The sequence below is a fragment of the Impatiens glandulifera genome, chromosome 1 (assembly GCF_907164915.1).
Source record: "Impatiens glandulifera chromosome 1, dImpGla2.1, whole genome shotgun sequence".
NCBI lineage: Eukaryota > Viridiplantae > Streptophyta > Magnoliopsida > Ericales > Balsaminaceae > Impatiens > Impatiens glandulifera.
The window spans coordinates 40,120,070-40,147,326 of record NC_061862.1 but is presented as its reverse complement, the minus strand read 5'-3'; the positions used below and the strand labels follow the sequence as shown (position 1 = coordinate 40,147,326).

The window sequence follows — 27,257 nt, the reverse complement described above, 5'->3', positions numbered from 1 at the left end:
AAAGAAGCAATAATATATAATTTTATATATATGGATATATATTTATATTAATTTTGGTTTAATATAATATATATTGTATCATTAAGACTTACTTAATTTGATATTTTGAAATCAAATAATTACAAGAAAAGTCTTGTTTGATTTGAGAATAATGTGGCAAACGTGCCGATATTATATGATGCAAACGTGCAACCGAAAATAAATATTTAAGCGACTTCGGTCAAAAATGCTTGAAACATTATGATTTCTTTTGTAGAAATCATGTGATACAGTGAATTTTTATTTGATTAAATATTCTAATTTCTTTTATAGAAATGAAGTGTTAAAATAAATATTTTAATTGATTAAATATTTTTAATTTCTTATATAGAGATTATGTGAAGAATGATTTATAAATGAATAAACATTATAATCTCTCGTATAGAAATTATGTTTTATTCTATTAAATATTTATAATATAGTTATCTTATTCCATGTATGATAAGTATAATAAAAGAAATATGTAAAAAAATTGTGTGACAATTTTTTGATTAGAAAATCATTGATTTAAATCATAAAAATGTGTGTGATTTTAATAAGGAAACTAACATGAATGTGGGGGCAAATATTTTTATTGATTATAACACAAAAATAATTGTGTATATTATGATAAATAAAAAGATAATTTATTGTTAGAGAAATATGTTCTCTATAAAAGATAAAGTTGCGCAAGAAAATGTCTTGTTTATATTTGCTGAGTTGGTGCTCAAATCGATTTTTAAAATTTGAGGATTTTGAAATCAAGAAACGTGCATATTTTGACATTACTTTCATAATTTTTTTGAAGAATCAATGTCTTCAAAAGAATTTTATGAAATAAATGAAAATGAAAGTTTATAAAGTCTTGATATGACTTATAACAAATTTTATAATAATTATATGAAAATTTGATCATACTTTTATTAAAAAGTGGATGTGACAATTATATATATCATGAAGACAATGGAAATTATTTCATTACGTGTCTTTTGTACGATATTTTTATCGTTGAAAATTACGATAAAAATGATTAAATCCATTAAGGATATGAATTGCACTAAACGAAATATCATGTTGTTATCAAATGATATATTGATATTATTAAATGAAAGACTTTATGTCTAAAAGTGAATATGTTTACACTTAGAAGTGAAATCTACGTATGGAAATCTTCTAAGAAACTTTTGATGGATAGATTAAACGTTATAATCTATATTTTTCACTAACGTCGAAAAATAAAATATTTTTATGTAAAATGTATAATCGTTATACGAAGGCAGAATAGTTCAAAGACATTTTGTCTACTAGTTAGTAAAGTAAACAATAATTTCATAAAAAATTAAATGATAATCATGTACGAATGATTATGCTTCTTATTAGAAGATGTTCCAAGGTTAACTAAGAATGTACCAACATAAATTTCTAATTATTGTGATAGTAATTTGAAATTGGACAAGCTTAGAGTCAATGACAAGTCTATACATACACGTCTTAGACATCATGTCATTAGACTATACTCTCTAATGGAGTTATCAAATTTGACTATGTAAGTCAAAGATAACATTGTGGATCCACTAATCAGATTATTGAATAGAGAGATAGTTTGAAGTCTTTTGATACATTAGCCTACTATAAGTTGGTATGAAGGAAAACTCAACCTATGTAGACTAGAGATCCCAAAAATTAGGTTCAATGGAACAACCTAATTGTACAGACTTGGAAAGTTATTGTTGAGGATTAATCCTATAAAGAAATAATATATATTTTGACGAGGATAAGTATATCTATTTTAATGATTCTTTGTGAGATATAGATCACCTATGTGAGGGAGAAGTGGGGCTGTTTAGATAGAATTGCACGGCTCAATTCTAGACACTCTGACAGAACCAGGCGCGTGTTCCATGGCCAAAACAGACACAACCATGAGAGCTTGACATGTATCAGAGAGAATTCTATGTGAAAGTGTGTAATCGTTTACACAAATGATAGAATAGTTCAAGGACATGGAGTCTACTAATCAGCTAGTAAAGTTATATACTTTAATAAGGGAAGGTTCAAAGGGTTACCCCTACCTATCCTATGTAGAATTCAACTGTTGAACCTTTCATCGGGTTAATCTTTCAATTTTCATTAATGTGGGGGATTGTTGAAAATTTTAAACTAATTCTATAAATTCCATTAATGAATGGAAATTAGAATGTGGGTAATAAAATTAAATCAAATTCACATGAAATTCAAACGTGAATTAAAGGGTGAAATTTGATCCAAATGTTTGAATTAATTAATTTAAATTAATTAATCAAAATGCCTTGATGACCAATTAACAAAATGTTGTTAATTTGTAGTGTAACTTACATGAGTTTGTTATTATTATTAATTGTTATGATAATTTAATATTATTATTATTAACAAATTAAAAACAAAACATGTAACGCGAGTATTGCAAAATAAATGTCTTCATTAATTTTGGCAAACAATTACCCTTCATTAAGAAGAAATATTAAGGCAAATGAAGAGGCAATCAATGTCAACCGTTGAATCAATTGATGATTTAATTAACAGTTTATTATTTCAACAATATTAATAAACATTCTATCCCACACCTTTCGATACACATAAAAACCACACCATTTCATCTTTGATTAATTTCTCACTATAGAATCTCAAAAGCCTTCTTCTTGTTTTATGAGTGTTCTTCGAGTTCTTTGCTCGATATTTTTCGTTGAAACCCTTTGATAGTTCAGGTACACTGGTCAAGTTCGACGAGTATTGATTTTAGTGCAGAATCACTACAGGATTTGTTGTACCCTGGGAGACAACCATTTGCGATAAGTTCCAACACAAACGGGAGATGATAGAACTCTTTTAAGGGAAATTTGCTAAGCACATTCCTCGAATCAACCATTTATTCGGTGATATTGTTCTTCATATATTTTATTTATTTGTAACATCATTTTATATATATTTCTATAATTTATTTCAAGACAGAATATCTAACAAAATCTTCCTAAGATCCGTCGGAAAAGTTTTTGGCATGGTCCCTAGTTTCACGCGACTACCTAGGAAGAATAACTTTTTGTAGATTGTCAGTGGTGCAGCTCCTCAGTCCTTTGGTCGCTCAGGAAAATTTGTTAGCCCGTTGGCTTCTTCGATCACCCCCGGGATCATTGCTCATTTTCTTGCGTCGGTCCATATCGTCTTCCATCTTCCACCTCTTTCGCTTCAGATCTCCAAAGGAAGGGCTCCCCCTTTTCCTCGCTCTTTCATCGAGTATGGCAAAGGCATGCCCAAAGCTCATCATTTTGGGAAGGACTATGTTGATTTGGAGTTTAGGGATTTGGGTGATTGTTTTAATTTCGCTCAGGCCCTGTTTGTTTCCCGAAATTGGTGCCTTGATGTTAAATTGTGTTTGGGCTTTATTTAGCTTGACATGAACATATTGTTTTCTAAAAAAACAAAACCAAACACAAATTACTTAAGTACATAAAATTCATTTTAAATTAATTTAATTTTTTGGTTTTATTTACTATTTTTATTTTATTTAAATAAGTCCATAAATTTAATTATAATCTTAAGGTACAAAATATGGTGTCTACAGAATGTCCATTTTGGATAAAGTTTGAAAATTATGGTCCAGTTTTTAAAAATACATGCCAAAGTTTGATAAAATAGACACAAAAAATCTAATTTATAATTTTATTTATAATCGTTTTAATTTATTTATTTAGAAATATTAAAATGATGGATATATAAAACATGGAGATCACATGGTTGATGACACCCGATTTTAGTGCTTGTAGGTTGCCTCGTCGAGGGCTTAGATCTTGAAAGATGTTCGCCTTGCTTCGTTCGTGGAACGTGTTAGAATTGTCTTTTGACTCTGGCATATGTGTTGAATAGTGACATAAGTATCTCATCTGAGCCTACATATCGAGGCATTACATAACGTTGCACGAGGTTCGTGTAATCATTCGGACTGATGAAACCAAATATTAATCTCAAGCTATATGGTTTGAATACTAACTATGTGAGATAACCAAATAGTTTTAATTATTTCACAGATCTACGAACGCGATATATTGATCTCAAACTTTTATGTTCCAAAGACCAATTATGAAAAATAACCGAAGAGTTTTGCATCCTTATGTAGGTAGACGTCTTACACTTACATTAATTTCGTGCTACTATAGTTCATAGACCAACTACGTGAAATATCCAAGGAGGTTTTCCTCATTTTTTGAATCGAGTGGAAAACCAAATACATTAATTTTACACCACTATAGTTCTTAGACCAACTACATAACCAGAGGATTGACGTCATTCCTCTGGTGGGTGACTGCATAATATTAACCTCACGATCCTAGTCACGAGTGCGTATCCAATTAGTTTGAGTGTACTTGTACAATAATCTGAATTACGTGACAGAATTAACGAGATAGCTAGAGGTTTGCCTTAGCTTGGTAGAACGACGTCGTAACAATTTTACTGGTCTTGTGATTGCGTAGTTTGGGGAGTCAAGCACCTGATCACACAAGAGTGGTTTAAGTTGTGTCATTTACACAATGAGCGACGTACTATTTAATCTTTTCAACTGCTTCATGCCTTCGGTAGGACGATTCTTTGCAAAGACATCTTTCAATATTTGTTGACATACATATCTCATAAAGGCCTAGAAATAGGGAACCCGAAGGGTATAATCCTAAGGAGAACGTCTTAGATTGTTTATTATTTTATTTTGGAATTTTTAAATATTTGGGTCGTGACCACTTTTTTTTAATAAAGCACTTTTCATCATGATTTTAGGTTTATCTTTTTGTTTGAAAAATTCAATGCTTTTTTTTAAATGCCCTTAGTGCATGACTTTGAATTTTTCTTTTTTGTTTTTTTTTTGGATAATTCTCCTAGTTCATGACTTGTTTTTTGGGTTTTTTCATTTTGAAGAATTCGACGCTTCATTTTGTTTTGTAAAATGCCTCTAGTGCATGACTTGAGGTTTTTATTTTTTGAAAAATGCCCCTAGCACTTGTCTAGTTTTTATTTTTTACTTTTATACTTTATTGGGCGGAAAATTCCCTTAGTTCTTGTCTATGATTTTTTACTTTTTTTTAAATTTAATGCGTGCCTTGATCTCTCTCGTTTTAGAACAAATCCTGAATTAGAACATGTTCAGAATCTAACTTTGAGTGTCGCTTTTGGACCGTCTCAAAAGGAGGCCAATTTTCTTCATATTTTCGTTCGACACGAATGTCATCAATAACATACTCGAATCTGTGTTCTTACGATTATTTTGAAAAGTGTTTTTTTGAATTTTTTTTCTGCCCAAGCATCATTTTTGACGTCTTAATTAAGGTTCTACTTTGCGCCACGTGATTTGGAAATTCATCCTACTTCCTTTATTACATTTTTTATTTGAGATATTTTTCGTCAATCTCGGCTTGAGAGAACTCTTATTGTACTCAATGTACTATTTGATAGAATCGTTACACTCGTGTTGCGTTTGAGGCACATCAAGACGTGAGTCTGAAAGACATTGAGTGGTGATTTCAATGTCTCATCCATTTTGAGTATTATTATATATTTTTTATTTTGTTTTGTGATGACCCGGTATATCTGTTAGAATCGATACACATATGTTCTTGCTTTTAGAAATTAGGACGAGAGTCTAGGTGAGCATTATGTGGTGATTTTAAAATCTCAACCATGAGAGAATCTAATTTTTCTTTTTTTTAGTAGCATTGGTATATCTGACAGAATTGATACACTCACATTTTTGATTTTGGGAAATAAAGACAAGAGTCTAGATGAACATGTAGTGGTGATTTCAAAGTCTCAACTTTGATGACTACTGTAACTCCATTTATCAATACTCGAGTTTCGAGTCAACTCCCATTCTTTGAACAAGTTTGTTCTTTTCTTTTTAAATAATTTTCTTTATTCACGTGGTTTGAGCTTAGACTTTGATTTTTTCATTAGCTTCCCTTTTTTTAGAATTAGTCGCGAGTATACGAAATGATGCAATCATATATCTTTTGCTCGAACCGTCTAGGAAATTACTGAGTTCCTTTTAAAACGATCGTCGAAGGGACACTCTCATCTGGTCTCGTACTTGTTTTCTAATATCTGTTTTTTGTTGTATTTATTTTTTTGAGAGAATGATTTTTACGACCTTTTCTCACATTATTTTTTGGAAAATGAATGGTTACAACCGGGTCTCGAGATAAAGGTTGCCTACATGTCCTCTTGATAAATCAATCAAGTCAAAACGTAGTTCAAGATTCAAAAGTGTTAGTTTTATTTTGGAAATGTCCCTAGTTGTAACTAGGGTTGTATTTTCTTTTTGTTTTTCATTTTTTAGAATGTCCCTAGTGTGAACTAGATTTATTTTATTTAATTATTTTTTGAGTGGTTTAGAATACGCTACTTGCAATAAACGGCTTACGTCGATGATTATCGTGGCTTTTTTCATTTTAAAATTGTTTACAACGTGTTATCGAGGATATACGTCTTACATCACATCTCTTTTTTCCTTTGTTTTTCCTTTTTGTTTGGATGATTTTGAATGCTCTATTGATGATATGTGTCTTACATCACATATTTTCTCATTTTTTTCGGATGACTTAGAATACGTTATCTGTGATAGGTATCTTACTTCCCATTTCTTTTTTTTTTACTTTTTTTCCGGATAACTTAGAATACGTTATTTGTGATAGGTATCTTACATCACATTTATTTTTATTTTTTTACTTTTTTTTGGATGACTTAGAATGCGTTATCGGGGATAAATGTCTTACATCGAATCGTTTTTTATTTTTTAGGATTAGACCTTTTATTCACATTTTCCTAAGAATGCTCCTAGTACTGACATAAGGATTTTTTTAAAATCAGGAATGTTGTATTATTTGTTTTTTATAAAGAAAATGACAAGTATGACCGGGTCTAGTGAATAGGTTGCCTAAGTATCTTATGGAAAAGAATTAGGTAATTAACGTAGTTCGTCTTCTTTTCTTTTGTAAATTTAGATACTGCTATTAAACAATATTTGAAAGAAGGTGAAAATAATACATCCTTAAGTTCAAAGTTCTCAAAAAGTTTCATTGTTCCTATTTTAGTTATGTTTCTACAAGTTCCATCTTCTAAGTACATTGTCTTAGGCAAATCAAGATTCTTAATATCTGTATAAAAATTTTGTTGTTACATATATGGCATGATGCTCCATAATTAATTAACCATTTATTTTCTATGCCTATATATTCATTCATGCTAAGGTTATAATCAAATATATTCAAATTAAATGAATTATGATAAGATGACTTACTTGTAGAGGAAGTGGAGCCACTTCCTTTATTCTTAATCTCTCGCATATTATTCAGAAATTGTTTATACATTCGATATTCCTCCATCGACATGTCTTCAACATCTTTCTTTTCAGCAGCTGAATTTACCTTAATTATTGTGTTCTTTCTCTTCACAATAACTTCTTTAGGCTGCTTCCACCAATTCGGGTAGCCGAAATGCTTGAAACAGCCTTCCTTAATATGTCCTTTTCCTCCACAGTGAGAACAATATGCATTTTTGTTCTTACTCTTTTGAATAAACTGATTTATAGTCTTTAAGTTTTCTTCTTTAATTATCATTGTTGACTCTTGTTAAGGTCTCTTCTGTTTTGATTTCTTCTCCACATTTTGTAGCATTATAGATGATTTGTAAACGTCTGACCAAGGATCTTGAAGCAGAATTTGATCCTTCACATACTAGTACCTCTCCTTTAGGCCCATTAGAAATTGTAATAGTTTTAGTTCTTTGTCATCCTGAAGCATTTGTGCTTCAAGATAACATCCATCACAATCAATTTTCATTCATTGATATCTACACCTACGAAGTGGTTTCAATCCCTTCATCTCATCCCATAGAAGCTTTACCTTAGAGTAATATTCTTCAAGGTCTACATCTTTTTGTTGCACGAAGCTTATATCCTTTTTTAATCCATATCTTCTTGGTCCATTGTTGCCTTCATAGTGAGATTTTACTTCAAGCCATATATCATGACTTGTTTTCTTTGACAAGAATCTTCTTGCAATTTTTGGTTCGATCGTATTCATAATTCATGCTCTTACAAGCGCATCTACAATCCCCCATTAATAACCTTCATCAATTTCCTTTGATTGCGGATAAGAGTAGAGGCGAGGATGATCAACTGAATGAATGATAAGTGGATCGTTGTTGTATTTCCTTTTTGTTGGCATGTGGTTAATATTTTATTTGTAATTTGTTAGATGGTTTAAAGTAGTTAATTAACTGCTCCTAACAACACTTAGATGTTAATTAGCTACTACAAACCATCTAACAAATTACAAATAATATATTAACAATTATAAATCAAAGATTTATAATTCCTCTAAGGTAACACTTATCAATTATTGTTAGAGGTATTGTTGTATTTCCTTTTTTCTGGCATGTGGTTAATATATTATTTGTAATTCGTTGTAGTAATGTAGTCGAAGTAGGTTTATGAACCATCTAACAAATTTGGTTGACGATTAGAATCAGTGTATCAATAGGAATCTGGTCTGGATTTGTCAGAATTGGAATTGAAACGGTAGGGATTGACGGAAATAACATCAGATTTTCGTTAGGGCTTGATTTAGGGTTATGACTTACTGATGGAGTTAGGAAATTTAATGTCATGTCTTGAATAACTTCGGATTGATCTTCTTTCTTCACTCAACTAGGCTCTGATACCATGAACAAATTCAATCTGAATTTATTTACAAGATGACTAATAGATGTAAGAAATAATAGCTGGAAGATATGATGAAGAGTGAAATGAGAAAATATAACCCGATGATATTTATTTCTCTTATGAGTGTATTTATACTTATACAAAGTGGTCCCTGAATTTTCAGTTATTTAAAACTTCCCGTAGTTACTTAACTGCTCTTAACAATACCTCTAAAATTCTTAGCAGTTAATTAACTACTCTTAACAATATTTTGCAGTTAATTAACTACTATAAACCATCTAAAAAATTACAAATAATATATTAAAAATTATAAATCAAAGATGTATACTCAACAATATTCATCAATTATTTCTTCACCAAACAATGGGTTTTCAAAATTGGAAAATATTTGGATCATTATGTCAGTTTTTTAATAATTAATTGTGAATCGATTATAATTCTAAAATTTTAATTTGATTTATAGTGAGTAGACCATACCATGTTAACACACACAAAAAAAACATCGAATTTAATAAGTACGACTTATATTTATACTACTTTTCATTCTATCTATACCATGACTATACATAGACGATGGCTAAGAAAAGAGTGTTACAAGACTACTTACATGATAGTATTATAAATAATAATTTTAGATGAATGATAGGTATTACATAGATAATTTATTAATTTAAAATGTAAATATCGAGTTTTTATGAAATGATCACATATTTATAGTAGAGACACACACGAAGGATACGATGTCTTTTATTAAGTGTAACCAACATCGAACCAATCAAAAAATCTATATTATTTGCATTTTCAAACGCAACATCATTTTTTTCTCGATTTCTCATGGAGAAACCGAGTGGTGAATCTTGAAAAGTTAAAGTTATCAAACTTTGATGGATCCCTATTGTTCCTCATCTCATTTTTATTACTAGACGAGTTTCGAGAAGAGTCAAATCTTTGTAAATGTTTTACGAATTATGAGAAGAAGATTAACACATGTTGACGACAATTGTGTTTAGGACGTTACAACTTTTTTAGTGATTTTGTTAGGGATCAAATGATACTTAGCTTGAAATAAATATTTGGTTGTTTATAAAATCCAATATTTATATATATATCTTAAAAATACATATACATAATTGATTATATGCTATCATTCAAAATAAGGGTGTAATTAAATCAATCAAACCGTTCAATCTAACTGAAATCGCTCAAACCAAACTGAATATCAAACCGAGAATTGACCAAACCGAACTCATTGTGGTTTTCTTTTTTATCAAATTGATCCTGGCGGGTTGGTTTATCGGTTTAGCGTCACTAAAATTACTTAAACCGACTAAATACTTAAATAAAATGGAGTAATAATCGAATCTTAAACTAATAGTGATGAGTAATGTATTATAACTATTAGATTACAACACACATTTAAAATAAATATAATGAGATAGCAGTATTAACATAAAATTTTGTTAACATACTATCATGAATATTAATTATTACCATTAGTAGACCAACTTAATCTCAAAATTGTTCACTAATTATTAGTGTTATGTTTTGTCCAAAAAATAATTACTAGTATAATGCAATTGTGAATTTGAAATCAAGTTTTTTTTTTGTTATTTAGTGAATCTTTTTAGTTAATGTTATTATTCATATAAATACAATATATGTTTTCATAAATTATGATAGGGAATCTATATATATAATGATGTTTAATTTCATAAGTGCTCGGATTGCCGAGTCGAGAGCTATAGTTAATTTGGATATATATTTGAGAGTAATGAATATATGGGTTGGATTGTGAGTTGACTCGCCCATAAACTTAAAACGGATAAAAATAAAATTAAAAATGATATATGTACGTTTCGAATTTACAACAAAACCAAACAAGTACAACCCTTTAACCAACTAGGCTAATAAGACTTTATATTTTAAGTTCAACACCAAATTATATGAACGCGCGACATTTTAACAATATAAGGTCAACTTTTTAACTAATTAATCTATATATATATATATAATGATGCTTAATTTCAAAAGTGTTCGGATTGTCGGGTCGATAGTTGTGATTAATTTGGATATATATGTGAGAGTAAATGGATATTTAGGTCGAATTATGGGTTGACCCGCCCATAAATTTAAAACGGTTAAAAATAAAATTAAAAATGCTATATGTATGATTAGAACTTGCATTTTAACAAAAACAAGTACAATCCTTTAACCAACTAGGCTAATAAGACTTTATATTTTAACTTCAACATCAAATTTGATGAACGCGGGACATGTTAATATTATAAGTTCAACTTTTTAACTAACTAATATATATATATATAATGATGCATAATTTCAAAAGTGTTCGGATTTCCAAGTCGAGAGTTGTGGTTAATTTGGATATATATGTGAGAGTAAAGGGATACTTGGGGTCGGATTGTGGGTAAACCCGCCCATAAACTTAAAACGGTTAAAAATAAAATTAAAAATGCTATACTTATGTTTCAAACTTGCTACCTAGAAAAACAAGTACAACTCTTTAACCAATAAGTATATTATAATAAATAATAACACCTTAGTAGATAATTTTTATATAATTATTCAACATCTAACTTACAATATATATATACACAAAATTATAAAATTATTTCAACAATCATATAAAGTGTTAACATTTCATAACCAGGGTTCGAATCTCTCTAAAAGAAGTCATTATTATATAAGAGTGCGCGAACATTGGTAGATGAAGAAAAAACGAAAATGTTGGCTTAAGTAACGTAAACATTGGTGAGAAAACCTAAGGGTTTGTCCATTGAGGGAATGTCGGCTTGAGTAACGCAAATATTGGTGAGAAAACATAAGGGTTTGTCCATGGAGGAAATGTCGGCTTGAGTAACCCAAACATTGGTGAGAAAACCTAATGGTTCGTTCATGGAGGGAATGTCGGCTTGAGTAACACAAACATTGATGATAAAAACTTAAGGGTTTATGCCTAAAGGTGTAATCGAATGTTTTAAAATGTACCATCGAATTTGGTTATTAAATAATCAAAATCATTATAGATATAAAAAAATATAAAAACTTAATTGAATTGGTTGTCCATGAATGAAATGTCGGCTTGAGTAACCCAAACATTGGTGAGAAAACCTAAGGGTTCGTTCATAGAGGGAATGTCGTCTTGAGTAACACAAACATTGATGATAAAAATCCTAAGGGTTTATGCCTAAAGGTGTAATCGAATGTTTTAAAATGCACCATCGAATTTGGTTATTAAATAATCAAAATCATTATAAAAAATATAAGAACTTAATTGAATTGGTTAGATAATTTTTTTAATATTCTTAAATAAGTAATATTAAATCACAATAAAACTTTATATTTAATTGGTAATTTGACCCAAAATTCAATGTTTGAAGATTTGTTTTATCAAAACTACTTTTATTCTCACCTAATGAAATTTTTTAATTTATATGATTTTGGGTAACCTTAAAAAAATAATTTTAAATAAAATGAGTGGATAAAAGTAAAATTTGTTATATTTTTTAATTATTAGATAACAAAATATTGAATTAATTTATAATGTCACATTTTTAACATAATTTATTTTTGGTTTTATATCATTACTCGTGCAAATGCACGGGTTACATACTAGTTTTACAAATAACATTATTCATATAAATTATTCATGAAATATGTTATCGGACCTTAGTCATAATATTGTTACTTGTTCCCGTAACTTACAATATATATAAATTGTTATTGATATATTTTAAATCTATTTTAACAAATTCGTCAATTAACCAAACCGATTAAATCGACCAAATTATTCTTTTAACCGTTCAAAAGGGATCAATCAAAACGACATATCGACGGTTTAAAATTTAGTAAACCGAAGTCAACGGTTTGGATATATATGCATTTCGGTCAGTAAATCTACCAAACCAAACCACTCACACCCATATTAAAAAACACACATCTTATTTGAAGCCTAGAAATAGACTACATGCATGACCTATGATATAACAAAAAGTCACAACGAGTCATAACCTTTGTCTTTGTACGATGAACCTGATCACAATCTACACAATGAGTTATGAGTTGATTGTCCTAAGAAATTAGGGATTGTGATTACTACACGTAAGAAGTCACGAAAAATATTCTCTTCTTCAATTCGACTCTCCTTCAGAAGGGTCTCGGAAGAACAGTGGATGAAATTCACAATTGAGATGTTCACTTTTTACATTGGCTGTTATAAAACTTCTTATGTTGGGAGAATGACTGATTACTCCATTAATTATCCCAACCAAGTTAATCGTGTTGTCCGAGAAATCAAGCATCGTGGAAAGAATATATATGTGCTATATCTAGGCATTATAATTGAAAAGGACACCCCTCCTTGCGTTTTTAATTTTTATAAAATTAGAAAATTGTTTTCCTTTCTTTTTAAGAAAGTTAAAAACTCTTTGTAAAAATGTGTTTTTTCTTTATCTTCGTCATTGTTAGTCGTCATTTCGATGCTAGTTGTTAAGATGACGGATATCATACACCTTATATTTATACTACTTTTGATTCTATCTATATCATAGACGATGACTAAGAACAGAGTGTTACACTACTACTTACAATAGTATTATAAATATTAACTTTTAGATGAATGATAGGTATTACATAGCTCGGATTTTTATGAAATGATCACATATTTATAGTAGAGACACATACGAGGGATATAACTAAGATGTCTTTTTCTAAGTGTAACCAACATAGAACCAACCAAAATCTATATTATCTGCATATTCAAATGCAATGTCATTTCTTTTTCGATTTCTCATAGAGAAACGAGTGGTGTATCTTGAAAAGTCAAAGTTATCAAACTTTGGTCGAGCCCTATTGTTCCTCATCTCATTTTTATTACTAGACGACCTCCGAGAAGCGTCCAATCTTTATAAATGTTTTACGAATTTTGAAAAGAAGATAAGAACATATTGACGATAATCGTGTTTAGGACGTTACAACTTTTTTAGTGATTTTGTTGAGACCAAATGATGGTTAGCTTGAAATAAATATTTGGTGTTTATAAATTCCAAAAAATATATATATATATAAAGATACATATACATAATTGATTATATGATATCATTTAAAAATGAGGGGTAAGTAAATTAATCAAACTAGAGATGGCAATGGATACCCGTATACTCGATACCCGTGGGTACTCGATGATCGGGTTCGGATATTTCAAATCGGGTTCGGGTTCGGGGTCGGGATCGGAGATGGAGAGTAAAAAATATTACCCGATCGGGTTCGGGGATGGGGAGTATTGAAAACCCAAACCCGATACCCGAATATATTAATATATATATTATATATTGATAAAATTTAAATGTCTTTTCAAATTCCAAATCATAAGTCATAGCCAGCATTAAATAAATATATTAATTATTTTATCGTTACTCACACCACACATCTTGCTTAACATCATTAATTAATTTGTAATAAGTGTTTATCTCTCTCATATAAGTCAATACTCTTAATCTTCATTTTCATTCTTAATCTAAATTCAACCTTACTAGTTATTTCAATTTCTATCTTGCATATTCTCTCATATTCTTTATAGGTTTTATTCAACCTCAAATTTTTAATAACAAAACAAATTGCAAGTAAGTAATGTTTTCATTTGTGTTTTTAAAATATTATATTAGTTGTTTTAATTTTATTTAATAAAGTTATGATGGTTCTTTAACTTTTACAATCTTATACTTGTTTATTAACATAATCTTTAATTTTTATTTTGTAATTTCTTCTTCAGTAAAGTGTAAGTAATACTTTTATTATATATATTTTTTTTTTTCCGATAAACTAATTCTTAAAAGGGTCAGTGTTTTAAGGAAAAAATAAAGGTAAATTTTTTAAAACAAAAACAAAGAATTCTTTGTTTAAGTAAAAAATAAAGGGTTAATTTTTTAAGAAAAAATAAAGGGTCAAGGGAACTAATTATTTTACTATGGTTGGAGAATAGAAGTTCAATATATTATTTATTTATTATTTTTTATAAATATTATATATCAGTAAAGAATTGTTTGTAGAAGATTTGAGGTATTTTATTAGTTATAAACTTTAATTATAACTTTATTTTTTTTGTATTTTTTAATGTTGATTATTTTTTTGATCTTTATATGTTGTAATTTATATGTGTTGAAGAAGTGTATTCAAGAAGGAAGTTTTTTTATTATGAGAAAATTGATTTAATGATTTTTTTAGTTTGTGTTTAATTAAGAATTTTATAATAATGATATATTGTTTATGGATAAAATATTTATTAATAATTTTAGATCAATTATATTTTTTTAATAACATATTATTAATATAATATATTAAATTTATATAATTTTAGTTTAAATGTGTTAATTAAAATATAATAATTTTTTAATATTTAATATTGGGCAATGGGGTACCCGTCAGGGATCGGATACCTGGCGAATCGGGGATGAGGATATAAATAGAGATACCCGTCGGGGTCGGATTCGGATAGTAAATTAAAAATTAGGTTTGGGGATGGGTACTTCATTACCCAATGGGTAAGATACCCGTTGCCATCCCTAAATCAAACCGTTCAAACCGTGAAATTGCTCAAACCAAACTATTTCAAACCGAGAATTGACCAAACCGAACTCATTATGTTTTTTTTTATTAAACTGATCCCCAACGGGTTTAGCGTTACTAAAACTATTTAAACCGACCAAATACTTAAATAAAATGGGAGCGATAATTGTATCTTAAACTAATAGTGATGAGTAATGTATTATAACTATTAGATTACAACACATTTAAAATAAAAATAATGAGACAATAGCATGAACCTAAAAAATTGTTAACATATTATCAAAAATATTAATTATTACCATTAGTAGACCAACTTAATATCAAATTTGTTACTAAGTATTAGTGTTATGTTTAGTCCAAAAAAATAATTACAAGTATAATGCAATTGTGAATTTGAAATCAAGGTTTTTTTAGTTAGTTAATGTTATTATTCATATAAATACAATATATGTTTTTATAAATTATGTTAGGGAATTTTACTAATAACATTATTCATATATATTATTCATGAATTGTGTTATCGGACCTCAGTTCAAGACCTGTTAAAATCTCGAGTTTATTCTTAAAATCTTACGATTTTACAATTTTACAATAGATTATTGAGTCTGATTTTAAGTAAACTCTTAAGTAGATAAATTCTTACGATTTTAAATTTATGGTAATAAGATTTTACGATTCTATACGATTTTACATTTAAAAAATGATTTATATTTAAAAATTTAAAAATAAATTTATTATTTATTCAAATAAATATATTAATATAATTAATTTGTAAGTATAATTTGTTTAATAGTGTTATTTATTTATTATAATTTTTTAATTAACTTTATATTTAAATATATAAAAATTTAAAATTGACTAAGTATACTTAATTATATATATAAATAATAATAATAATATATAACTATTATTTTATCAAATTAAACTCTTACAATTTCAAATAAACTCTAGTTTTTACTATATTACAACTAACCAACGAGATTTTACGTAAAAATCTCGATTTTTACCGCCTTGCCTCAGTCATAATATTGTTACTTGTTCATGTACATTACAATATTTATAAATTGTTATTGATATATTTTAAATCTATTTTAACAAATCCAACAATTAACCAAACTAATTAAATCGACCAAATCGTTCTTTTAACCGTTCAAAACGGATCAATCAAAACGACATATCGACGGTTTAAAATTTACTAAACCAATGTCAATGGTGTAGATATGCATTTCGGTCAATAAATTTACCAAACAAACCAAACCACTCACACCCATATTTAAAAACACACAACTTATTTGAAGCCTAGAAATATACTACATGCATGACCTATGATATAACGAAAAGACACAACGAGTCATAACCTTTGCCTTTGTAAGATGAACTTGACCACAATCGACACAATGAGTTATGAGTTGATTGTCCTAAGAAATTCGGGATTGTAATTACTACACGTAAGAAGTCACGAAAAATATTCTCTTCTTCATTTCGACTCTCCTTCAAAAGGGTCTCGGAAGACAGTGGATGAAATTCACAATTGAGATGTTCACTTTTTACATTGGCTGTTATAAAACTTCTTATGTTGGGAGAATGACTGATCACTCCATTAATTATCCCAAGACCAAGTTAATCGTGGTGTTCGAGAAATCAAGCATCGTGGAAAGAATATATATGTGCTATATCTGGGCATTATAATTGAAAAGGACACCCCTCCTTGCGTTTTTAATTTTTATAAAATTAGAAAATATATTGTTTTCCTTTCTTTTTAAGAAAGTTAAACACTCTTTGTAAAAATGTGTTTTTTTTTTATCTTCGTTATTGTTAGTCGTCATTTCGATGCTAGTTGTTAAGATGACGGATACATGAATGTGAAAATGACAATATTGTACATTTATTTTAGTATTTAGAGAACAAATTCTTAAACACCAGTAAAACGTTTTAAATAAATATTAGTTTATTTTGAAAATGTTAATTGGTGATATTTTTATTTTATTTTTAATATTTAAAGATTTTAATATATAATAATAAATAAGTTAAAAAAGAAATAGAAAACATTTTAATAGTGTGATTAATTATTTGTGTAATATTGTTTGATTAGAAATTAAATAAAATGATTTTTAATTCTAGTTGAATTTTTTTTTATAGAAAAAATCAAGATACAAATTCTAAAGTGAATCAAATATAATAATATTTTTGTATGATCAGTTTCTCATTTTTCACTCTAAAATAATATAAGAAATGAATATACATAATATTAATAAACTAAATAGGCTGAAATTTGTTGAACATGATTTTAAAACTGTTCTTAAATCACTTGTTCGTCCGTCGGAATCGGCATCCATAATAAACCTCACCTCAGATGTTTTCCGACAGTCGGCGCTGACAGTTAGTACTCTGCCTGCCTCGTCTTACCAGAAAAATCCAGTCGGTAAATACTTGACCCGTTCGGATACAACACTCCGAAATGCCTCTCCGATCCCATACCCGTTTTCATGTTCTCGTTGTACAGGGCAAAAAGTAGTGCCTGAATGACTACACCCGGCTTCGCCGGCGTTCCGATGGCCGGTATGGCCGTGAATTTCTTTATTACATTCCGGTTATAAATTGCGGCATTGTTAATATTAGCTCCTCCTGTTTGGCCAATATCTCCTCCATTTGGCCAACCGGTTTCCGCTATAAAGATCCCAACATGCGGGTAGCCCATTCTTTTCATGGCAAAGTAGACCGCGTCTATCATTTGATCCAGCAGATTGGTGTAGGTTAACCCCGTACCCGGATCCTTAACCCTTATGTTATTGGCGGAGGATAACAGAGCGTAATCAAGCTTGATGTCGACCGGGTTGGATGCCCAAGCGAAATACGGGTATACATCCAAGAAGAGGGACGATTTCGTGTACTTGAGAAACTGAAGCATAGGTTTAATGATTTGAGTGGAGATGTCGGCACGGAAGGTTCCATTGGAAGGCGGGTAAGAAGCTTGAAGCACGTCCATGGCCAATGAGGTAGTGACTCTGACCTTACGGAGGAGGCCGAATTTCGCAAGCGATTTCTGAATCCGGTACATCGACGGGACGAGGCTGAGCTGGATGTTACGGTCGGGGATAGAAAGGATTTCGTTTCCGACGAGAACGTATCGGATCTTTGTTTTTGGGTAAAAGGGTAAGACTTGGGACCGTACCCATTCGTCTGCGATAGCTTGATTGGTGGAGATGCTCACAAGGAGCTGGTTCGGGACCATGACCGTAACCTCGATGTCGGATCCTCTCAGGGCGCCGAGAATGGCCGGGTTAGAATCATACAGTTTGACTTGCTTCACCTTCATGGCTTTCAAGAGCTCGACGGACTTTGACGGACTGGGAAGGTTGTCTCCCAATTGGCCGTAGCAGATGCCGACATTGCCGGCTCCGGCGGCGGCGTATGATACACCTGCTGGAAATTACAAGTTAATAAAGTAAGATTAGATTAGATTTAGATGTAGAAAGAAGCAGCTAAAGAGAATTAATAGAGATTTTGGACTTACTAGATACGGCGGCGGAAAGTATGAAACGGAGGAGGAGTACGGTGGCCGAAAATCCCGTCATATTTGTAACTTGAAGCAGCTATTGTGAATTATGTCATCATGTACGTCTCTCCTCTCTCTCTATAATATATGAAGAAAATTACCATGTAAATATTATTTGACTTGACTTGACTTGATTTAGTTAATTTAGATGGATGGACTTTTTTGGCTTAAAGAAACGAGGGTTTGGAATCAAAAGAAATTTCAAAATATTTGTTTCACACTTTATTTATGGAAAATACACATAATTTTCTTTTTCAATTATAAAATAATATTAAAATTCACTTAGTTAATTTAGATGCATGTAAATATTACAATTTTGTTTGACAAAAATTCAAATTATAATCACAATCCAATATGTTTTATCTTTATATTTTTAAAATTAAAAAAAATAATAATAATAATATTATGTTATATTTCTTTCTTAAAAAAAAAAATACATAATCTTACCATAAATTTTGGTTGAATTCTAACATTTGACTAATTTAAAATACAATCCTCACCTTATACTAACAAAACTAATAATAAATTTTTTATTGTGTTTTTCAACATTTTTTTGCAATATAGGAGATTATACATTTAAATTTAACCCTCTATTTAGGAGACTACCCAACCACAATACATTTTTAAAAAACAGATATTATTATCATTATATTAGAACACAAATTTTAATATATCAATATAGTTGAACTAGAAATTCAATTATATATCAATATATTTGTCATTTTTTCACCAAAATTGTAACTCTTTCAAATAGTATATATCTCCTTAATTTTAAATATAACACCAACTTAAATCCTTATACTCTTGAATTCTAAAAAATATAGATTTCCAAACAATAACACATAATTTTGCCTTTTATTGATTTTTTTTTTTCAGAATCATAAATAATATAACCATTATTCTCAATTTACAAACAACAATCTTATAAATATATATTGGGATAGATTTTTAAATTATAATATTTTATATAATTTATTTAGATATTTGAGTATAAAAAATAAAAATAAAATCTTACAATATTTGCCGCATCAATTAGCGTTAAACGGGAGAGGGTTATATATAAACTGAATAAATGAGGGTGGGCCTTCAAACTTCTGAATGAGGCGTATAGGGAGAGGTGATTCTTGAGGGTGGTTACCCCTCATTCAGTCGTCAGAATATCAACAACTCTCCCATTCGGTCCTAGATGAGTAGTAAGTACTTTTTGGGAGCAAATTGCAACCCAAAAGGTTAATAGTTGAAATAAAATAACATATAATCCTAAGAATGTCTAAAAGAATTGGATACAAGAAAAATGGCTAGGTTTTCTCGGTCAGAAAGAGGCTCAAGTCAAATTTTAAGGTCCTGGACAACAGAGAACTAACATAGGCGCAGATCTAGGCTAGTTTCCTCGGTCTTCATGTTCACAGAAGCATCCGGAATCAACAGAAACGTCAGGAAGGCGTCGGATTTCGCATGTAGAGAGGCTGCCTTGGTCGGATGGCGCTCGAGTATGCTCCAGGGTGTCGTTTTAACGATCAGATGTTATCCCAGGGCTAGCTTTTCCGGTCCTAAACCAGCAGACCTACTATTCTACCAATTTTTCCACCTAATCCTAATCTAACAAAATATTTGGTGATCCAAATGGATCCCAAATTGAATAAAAAAAATTCCAGAAAGTTTTACATCCTAATTCTAATGTCATACAAATGATAAATTAAACCAAAACAATTTTCTTCTCTTTTTTAAACCTAACTAGATTATTAATAATATACAAGTAAATCCTAGATCTAATATTATACAAAAAAAAATTAAATCAAAACAGATTTTCTTTTAACTTTTTGAGTCTTTTTAAATTGCCAATTCAAGGGTCGATTTTAGTTTTTTTAAAAAAATATTTTTTTTACTTGGTTAATGACCTTTTATTTACATGAACTTTCTGTTTTTTTAGTTAGTTTTATTTATTTACATGTTAAATGTATTATTAAGGTTTACATATTTACAAATATCAAAATAGAATCTTAAACTCCTATCAAAATAACAAATTTTAAAAAAAGAAATCCTGCATGGGACGATATATAAAGATAAAAAATAAAATTATAATCTAAAAAGATCTATACAAAGGGGCTTACAATGGGGCTGCTCCTTTACTTTTGGAATAAAAAACAGAAATTTCCCAAGAAAAACTTGTGATACAACCCAAGAATGGTTGGTGTTTGCTTAGGGTTTCGGTTGTGGGAAAGGTTGGGCAACCTAGGGGCACGTCAATGTGAAAAGAGGGATCATTTTCTAAGGTGGTAAGAGGGGTATTTATAGGCAAAGCTATGAAATCCTATGGCCCAAATTCCCATTTAACACACTTGACCGTTGGAAAGAAAAACTATTTTAAACATTTAAAAATGTTTAAAATAATAGAGCAATCTCCACTTGACATGTCACTAAATTTCAAGTTTTCATCCAATGGGATTTAAGCTTTATTTAATAATGATATAATACTTGGTAATTTTAATTTTTAATTAAAAAAATGACCATGATAGGATCGATATTTCAAGATTTGTGGTTGTCACCATCAAGAAGGTGACCGCTGCCTTCACCTATTTTTTTTTTTTAGCATTTGATTTCATGGGTAGGATCTTGGGCATGGGTCGGTCCATTAGTCGGTCACCGGTCGGATCCGTCAATTGGACCATTTCCTTGGCCTTACTTTGGGTTGACTTGCCTTTGATTTGGATCTTCTTGGCCCCATTCACAAATCTGATTCGGATTTGCATGTGGATCTTGGGTCGACCCATTTCCCTTTATCCCACAAAAGAAATAAAATTAAAACTGTTAGGATCTAGATCGCCGCTGGGGAGCCGGGGGTTGGACCGGTTAGCGGTTCTTACTCGAAGAGTGGTGATTAATCTGGTTAGAGATTAATATCGGGGTTTCAATACTACACAACCTGTCACAAACCCTTGAACTAGGTTCAAGCGCGGAAGAGGTTTGCTTTCAGATTGAAGCGGCACGCTTGTATGATAGGCAGAATCGGTATTGTATAATGGAGGTTTGCAGTTTGATGGGTCGGCTTCGGTAACCTGGAAGTTCGGCTTGGATAGGATTAAGTCGGTTATAGTGGTATAAATCGGTCAAGTAATGAAACCGGCATACAGTAAATAACAAGACAGATTTTATGGATGTTCGGAGATAAAACTCCTACGTCACCCCTTCCTCTCGAAACCGCGAGAAGGATATTCACTAAGGAATACAAGTACACACCGATCGAGACTTATTTCCTGCTCGATAATACTCTTACAGTTTACACCGAAATTGTAAAACACACTTTAATTTTCAACACTTAGGCTTTCTAAAACAGCACACTCTTATCACTTGTAGTAAATGCTCTTAGCGCTCGTTATCCCAATATATGTCCCGCATTTACTCTTCTGCAACTGCCTCCTTTTATAGGTGAAATATGCCAACGGTCATATTTCACTTCCTTGAATCTGATTGGCTGAACAGAGGTGCAGTGATTCAGTGTTTCAGAGGTTCAGACCTGTGGTCGTTTCCTCAGACCTGATGGTCAACCTCAGACCTGGTATTCTGTCTCAGACCTGTCGGTCTGTTCTTCCGGTGTGTAAGACAAACCTGTCGGGTTTGTCTTTTACTTGATGTAGGCACTGTCTGTTGGACAGTTGTCTGTACTTGGAAGATTTCCTTTCTGTCTTATCCCGAAGTAGAAAGATTCGGTAGTACTGTCTTCTGCAGCCTACAGTCTTTCCTCAGACTTGCATGAATATGGAAGTGTTCAGTCTGTTCCTTTGATATCGTTCTCAATAGATACCCGAATTGTCTTTTTGTACTGGTCGGTCATTTGACTTAACCGAAAGGCTTTTGGTATGAGTGATGTAACCGAACTTCTTCCAGTTATTCTTCTGCCTTGTGGATGATCGGCTGTTTGATGATTCCGGTTTTAAGCTTTGGCCGATCCTTTCTTTGTGCGTTCACGTTCCAAGTATTCTTGATCGGTTTGGTAGCTTGACCGATTAGTTTTCTTTAGCCGGTTCCGGTTCGGTTCCTTGTTCCTGCATGGAAAGTTTATTTAAGTTATGTTTATTTGAACCAGTCTTATTTTATCTAACAATTTCTCCCTTTTTGATTATTTTATTTAAAATTATCAAAATCATGTAAGTTTGCAACCGTAGGCCAGTTGTTTTGTTTGGCCGGATTTTTGAGACTGACTTAGGAGAATTTTTCGAAAAATTTTGAGAAATTTTTGGAAGAATCTTTATCTTTTATCTTATCAATTTCTCCCTTTTTGATTATTTTATTTAAAATTATCAAAACTAAGTAGAAATGCAAAGGATGACCGGTTTCAAAAGTAACTTTATATATAGATAACCGAAAGAGACAAAATATATATAAAAACACTAAGGCAATATGAGAGGAAAGATAGTCCCTATTCAGAGTCCGTGAAGTCATATAAGCTCTTCTTTTTCTTCGGTTGCTGTTGACCGGTCGGTTCGGAAGATCGTCGTCTTGTAGACCGGGACCGCAGTTGTTCTTCGACTTCATCTTCGACTTGGTCGGCCTACTGCGATGCACTCGGGATGACCGGTTCAGAGACCTCTCTAAGCAGCTCGGCTATTTGAACTTTCTTATGGGCCTCCTTCTTTCGCTTTTTCGGCGTTGAAGCGGATGCGGCCGCCTTTTTCTTCTTATTTTCGGCTGCGAATTCGTCCAGCTTCCGTTTTTGCCTTTCCAACCGTGCGGCATCCTCCGCAGCTTGAGTGGCTACTTTCTCAGCAAACCCTGGGAATATGACCTTAGCCTTTTTAATCCACGCGGCTTCCTCTTCCTCTTCGGTAAGCTGAGAAGAACGCGGTGCCTCTTTCTCTTTACTTACTTCGGCGTCCAGCGCATCCTGGACCCTTTTAGCCGTTTCAGCATCAGCCGCTACCCCCGCGGCGTCCGCGTTTATCTTAGCCTTTAGAATTTCGGCCATTTGTTCGGAAAGCGCCTTCAGTTCGGCCACGAGATTCACATTCGTCTTCTCGAGTTCGGAGACCCGGTCAAGTGTCGTGCCGACCAGATCATCACTCATCGTAGTCAACCGTTGATCTGAATCTCTCTCAAGCCGGTCGAAGTCTTTCTTTAAATCGGAGGTCACGTCCTCCAGAATTGCAGTTCGCTGAACACATTTATCGCGCTGAACCGCCTCTTCCCGCAGACCTTCGCCGAGTTCTGAGAACCGTTCTTGATTTCTCTCTAGTAGATTCCTTGTGACGTCGGCAAATTTGAGGGCCGAATCAACTATTTTGTTGGATCTATCCTTGAATGGTTGAACCACTGTGTCTTCGAACTCTTGAATACGGTCATCAATCCGTTTCGATGTGGATGCTTCAAGCTTTTGAAGTCGGTCCTCAACCCATTCTTTAGTGAAGTCTGAAACGGGGACTTCCGGTAGTGGGGAAGGCGATTGCCCGGTGAGATTTGGATCGGCTCTGTCACTGGATTTTATCGATGCCGCATTCACCCTTGGAGGTGTTGGACAGTTAACCGGAAACCTTTCGATCTCGGGAGCAGTATAGACCGGTACTTGCATTCGGCTGCATATGGCTTCCAGCCGCTCGATTTCTTGAATTAGTTCCCCTTTGGCTTTTTCAAGCCTTGCTAACACCCGCAGAGCTACGGTATCCACCGTTTCCATCGTGCTGAGCTCCTCCGTAATGTTCTGGATACGTGTTTTTAGTTTCCGAAGTTGGACCTTCGGTAACAAGAGACAAGTTCGGTGTTGTACCTCTTGAAGTGTGTTGGAGTTTGTAATGTTCATCATCAGGTCCTCCACTTCCTCCAGTCTGTGGATGCATTGCTCGTCTGTGTGGCCCGGTAGGATTTCTCTATACGGTGTACCAAACCGGTGCTCGTGCCACTCCAGGTATAGGTCTTCAACCGACTCGGCTCTTCTTCTGACACCTTGAAGGAGTTTCCGAGATATCCTATCGGCCTCTGCTTCTTCGGCCTCCTCCCTTTCTGTGTTGCTGCCTTCATCATTGGCTTCTTTAACAGCCTCTTCTCCACCCTCTTTTCCATCCTCGGTGGTTTCAGGGTTGGTGTTCGGTCCGGCATTATTGGGATTCTGGACCGAATGATCGTCTTCATTGACCGTTCTATCATCCTCGGTCTTCTCCGTGTCGGTTTGCTCAGAGGCCCACTCCTCATCTTCTGTTTGCTGCGGTGGTTCTGAGAAAGTTATCTTTTCTTTTCCTTTGCCTTCGGCCTTTGCTTTGACTGGGGCAGCTTTCTTGGCGGTTTTCTTCTTTCGGCCACCAGTGGAACCTGAGGCCGGCTGCGTCCTTTCAAGGAATTGTTTTGATCTGATGAGGCATCGCTCTGCGACAGCAACGCCGGGACCGATGTCGAGATTTAGGTGGAGGAAGATCTTACCGAGAGGCACGACGTACCCCCATGACCGGTTTGAATCCGGTTTCACCATATCCATTAGGTTGCTGAACACCGATCTTGCCCAGTTGACCTCTCTTCCCTCCATCAGACCGATCAGCATCTTGATTTTGTCTCTTGTGAGGTTGTTGAGGTTTCCTCCCCTTGCCAGGATCGCCCTTGTGAAGATGTCACATATCGGGATATATTCCGGCTTCAACATTTGTTTGCTGCCGGATGTTTTGATCGGCTCTTTAGTTGCCGATAGAATCTGGCAAGCCGCCTCAAAGGTGTCCTGCTCTATTTTTGCCGTTGCATCCTGGCCGGTTGTCGGAAGATGCAGGCTCTCGGCCACCAATGCTTCGGTGAGCACTATTTCAGAACCGCATACAGTCGCGGTGATCTTGTCGTAGGAGATGGTTGCGGTTTTGAAGAACTCTTCGACCGCATCTTTGTATATAATATGAGGACCGCCGAGGAAATATCCCAGACCGGTTTTGATTACCCGGTCAATAACTTCCTTCGCCTCGGACGTACCTTTTAGCCGGATTTCCTCGAAATCCACCTAAGATAGGAGTCTGAACAAAGCCGAATCACGCCCCATGTTAGAGAGTTTGAGAGTGTGAGAGATAACCGCTTCAGAGAGTGAGAGAGCTTAGAGAGAGAAAGCAGATTCGCGTGAGAATGAAGTAAAATGACCGAAAGTCCCTTTTATAGATGCGGTTTGGAAACCCAACCGTCCCATCAATAATGGGCGGGAATTTTCCCTCCAAATCGAAATGAGCGGCAAACCGTGGGCGCCAAACCATGGGCGGTAAACCAAAAGGGGGGCGGCAGTTTTGGGCGGGAAATTTCCCTCCAAAAACCTTTCCTTATGTCATTGATGACGCACTCTTATTCTTGAAACCGATTGATGATACGGTTTCTAAGTCTAACCGGTTATTTTGAGTGATCAGAGTGTTTGCAATTCAGTTTAAGCAATTTTATATGATCGGATAAGAACGCGGTTTGAAGATGGTAACCGGTTACTTAGATAAATATTAAAGGAATTAAGAAGACACGGTCATTTAAACTGAAATGAGATTGAATTCAATAAATATTGCAGAGAGAAAACTGACAGAAAATTCGGTATTGAAATAGGCATACATAGATAATGGAAAGTACAGCCTATGAAAAGGTCATTCTAGAAATTCGGTCCATTGCCGAGTCCTTGTCGAGGATGTTTGAGGATGAGGCCGGTGTGCCCGGTCCGAACTCTGGCCGGTACCCAAGAATTAGCTTGCTGATATGCGGTGCATACCCGAGACCTCTCTTAGTCAGCACCATATTCTTGAGGTTTTCCCATATGACCGTTGACCAGTTGATGGCCGATTCGCAAAGGATGTGGGTCATAATATTGTAGGTGTTTCTAGAATACCGTTGATTCGGCGATTGACACAGAATCGAACGAGTCACGATTTCAAGGAGTAGTTGACCGTGACTAGCAAGCTGGGTCTTTGGCCCATAGTGTTCCACCGGAGAAGAGGTGGCCGATAGATATTGGGCGGTTTCAAATCCCGCAAGGTCCTGTATAGTCGGAAAGTCCGAAAATCCTTCAGAGGGTAGACCGAATAGGGAGACAAATTCAGCCTCATCGATCCAGAGTGTATGGTCTCTGACAGTAGAGACGATGTATTTTCCCCTGATGCAGGCGCTTCGAAAGAAGGCCTTGACATCCTCTAGAAGTATTGGACCGGCCTCTTCAAGGAAAGGTTGAAGACCGGTCTCAGTGAGAGAGTGAAACATGAGCTTCTGATCAGGGTTTCCATTCCTCTCTCCCATGCAGGAGTTGAAGTCAATGCTTAGGAAGTTTCCCAGAGTTCGGCTAGGCATGATTTCGGTATTGAGAGAGATGGGATTCAAAGGATTTCAGAAGTGTTCTAAAGCTTTTGGATGTGGTAAATCGAGTAGAGAATAGCTCCT

General features: G+C 33.0%; 1 protein-coding gene across 1 annotated transcript; it reads right to left on the bottom strand.

Annotated features, from left to right (window-relative positions):
* Window positions 1–17,720: 17,720 nt before the first annotated feature.
* LOC124922632 (probable glucan endo-1,3-beta-glucosidase A6) lies at window positions 17,721–18,749 on the bottom strand. The gene has a single exon (XM_047463354.1). The coding sequence runs from the start codon at window positions 18,654–18,656 to the stop codon at window positions 17,721–17,723; it is 936 nt and encodes a 311-aa protein (XP_047319310.1). The 5' UTR covers window positions 18,657–18,749.
* Window positions 18,750–27,257: the final 8,508 nt, after the last annotated feature.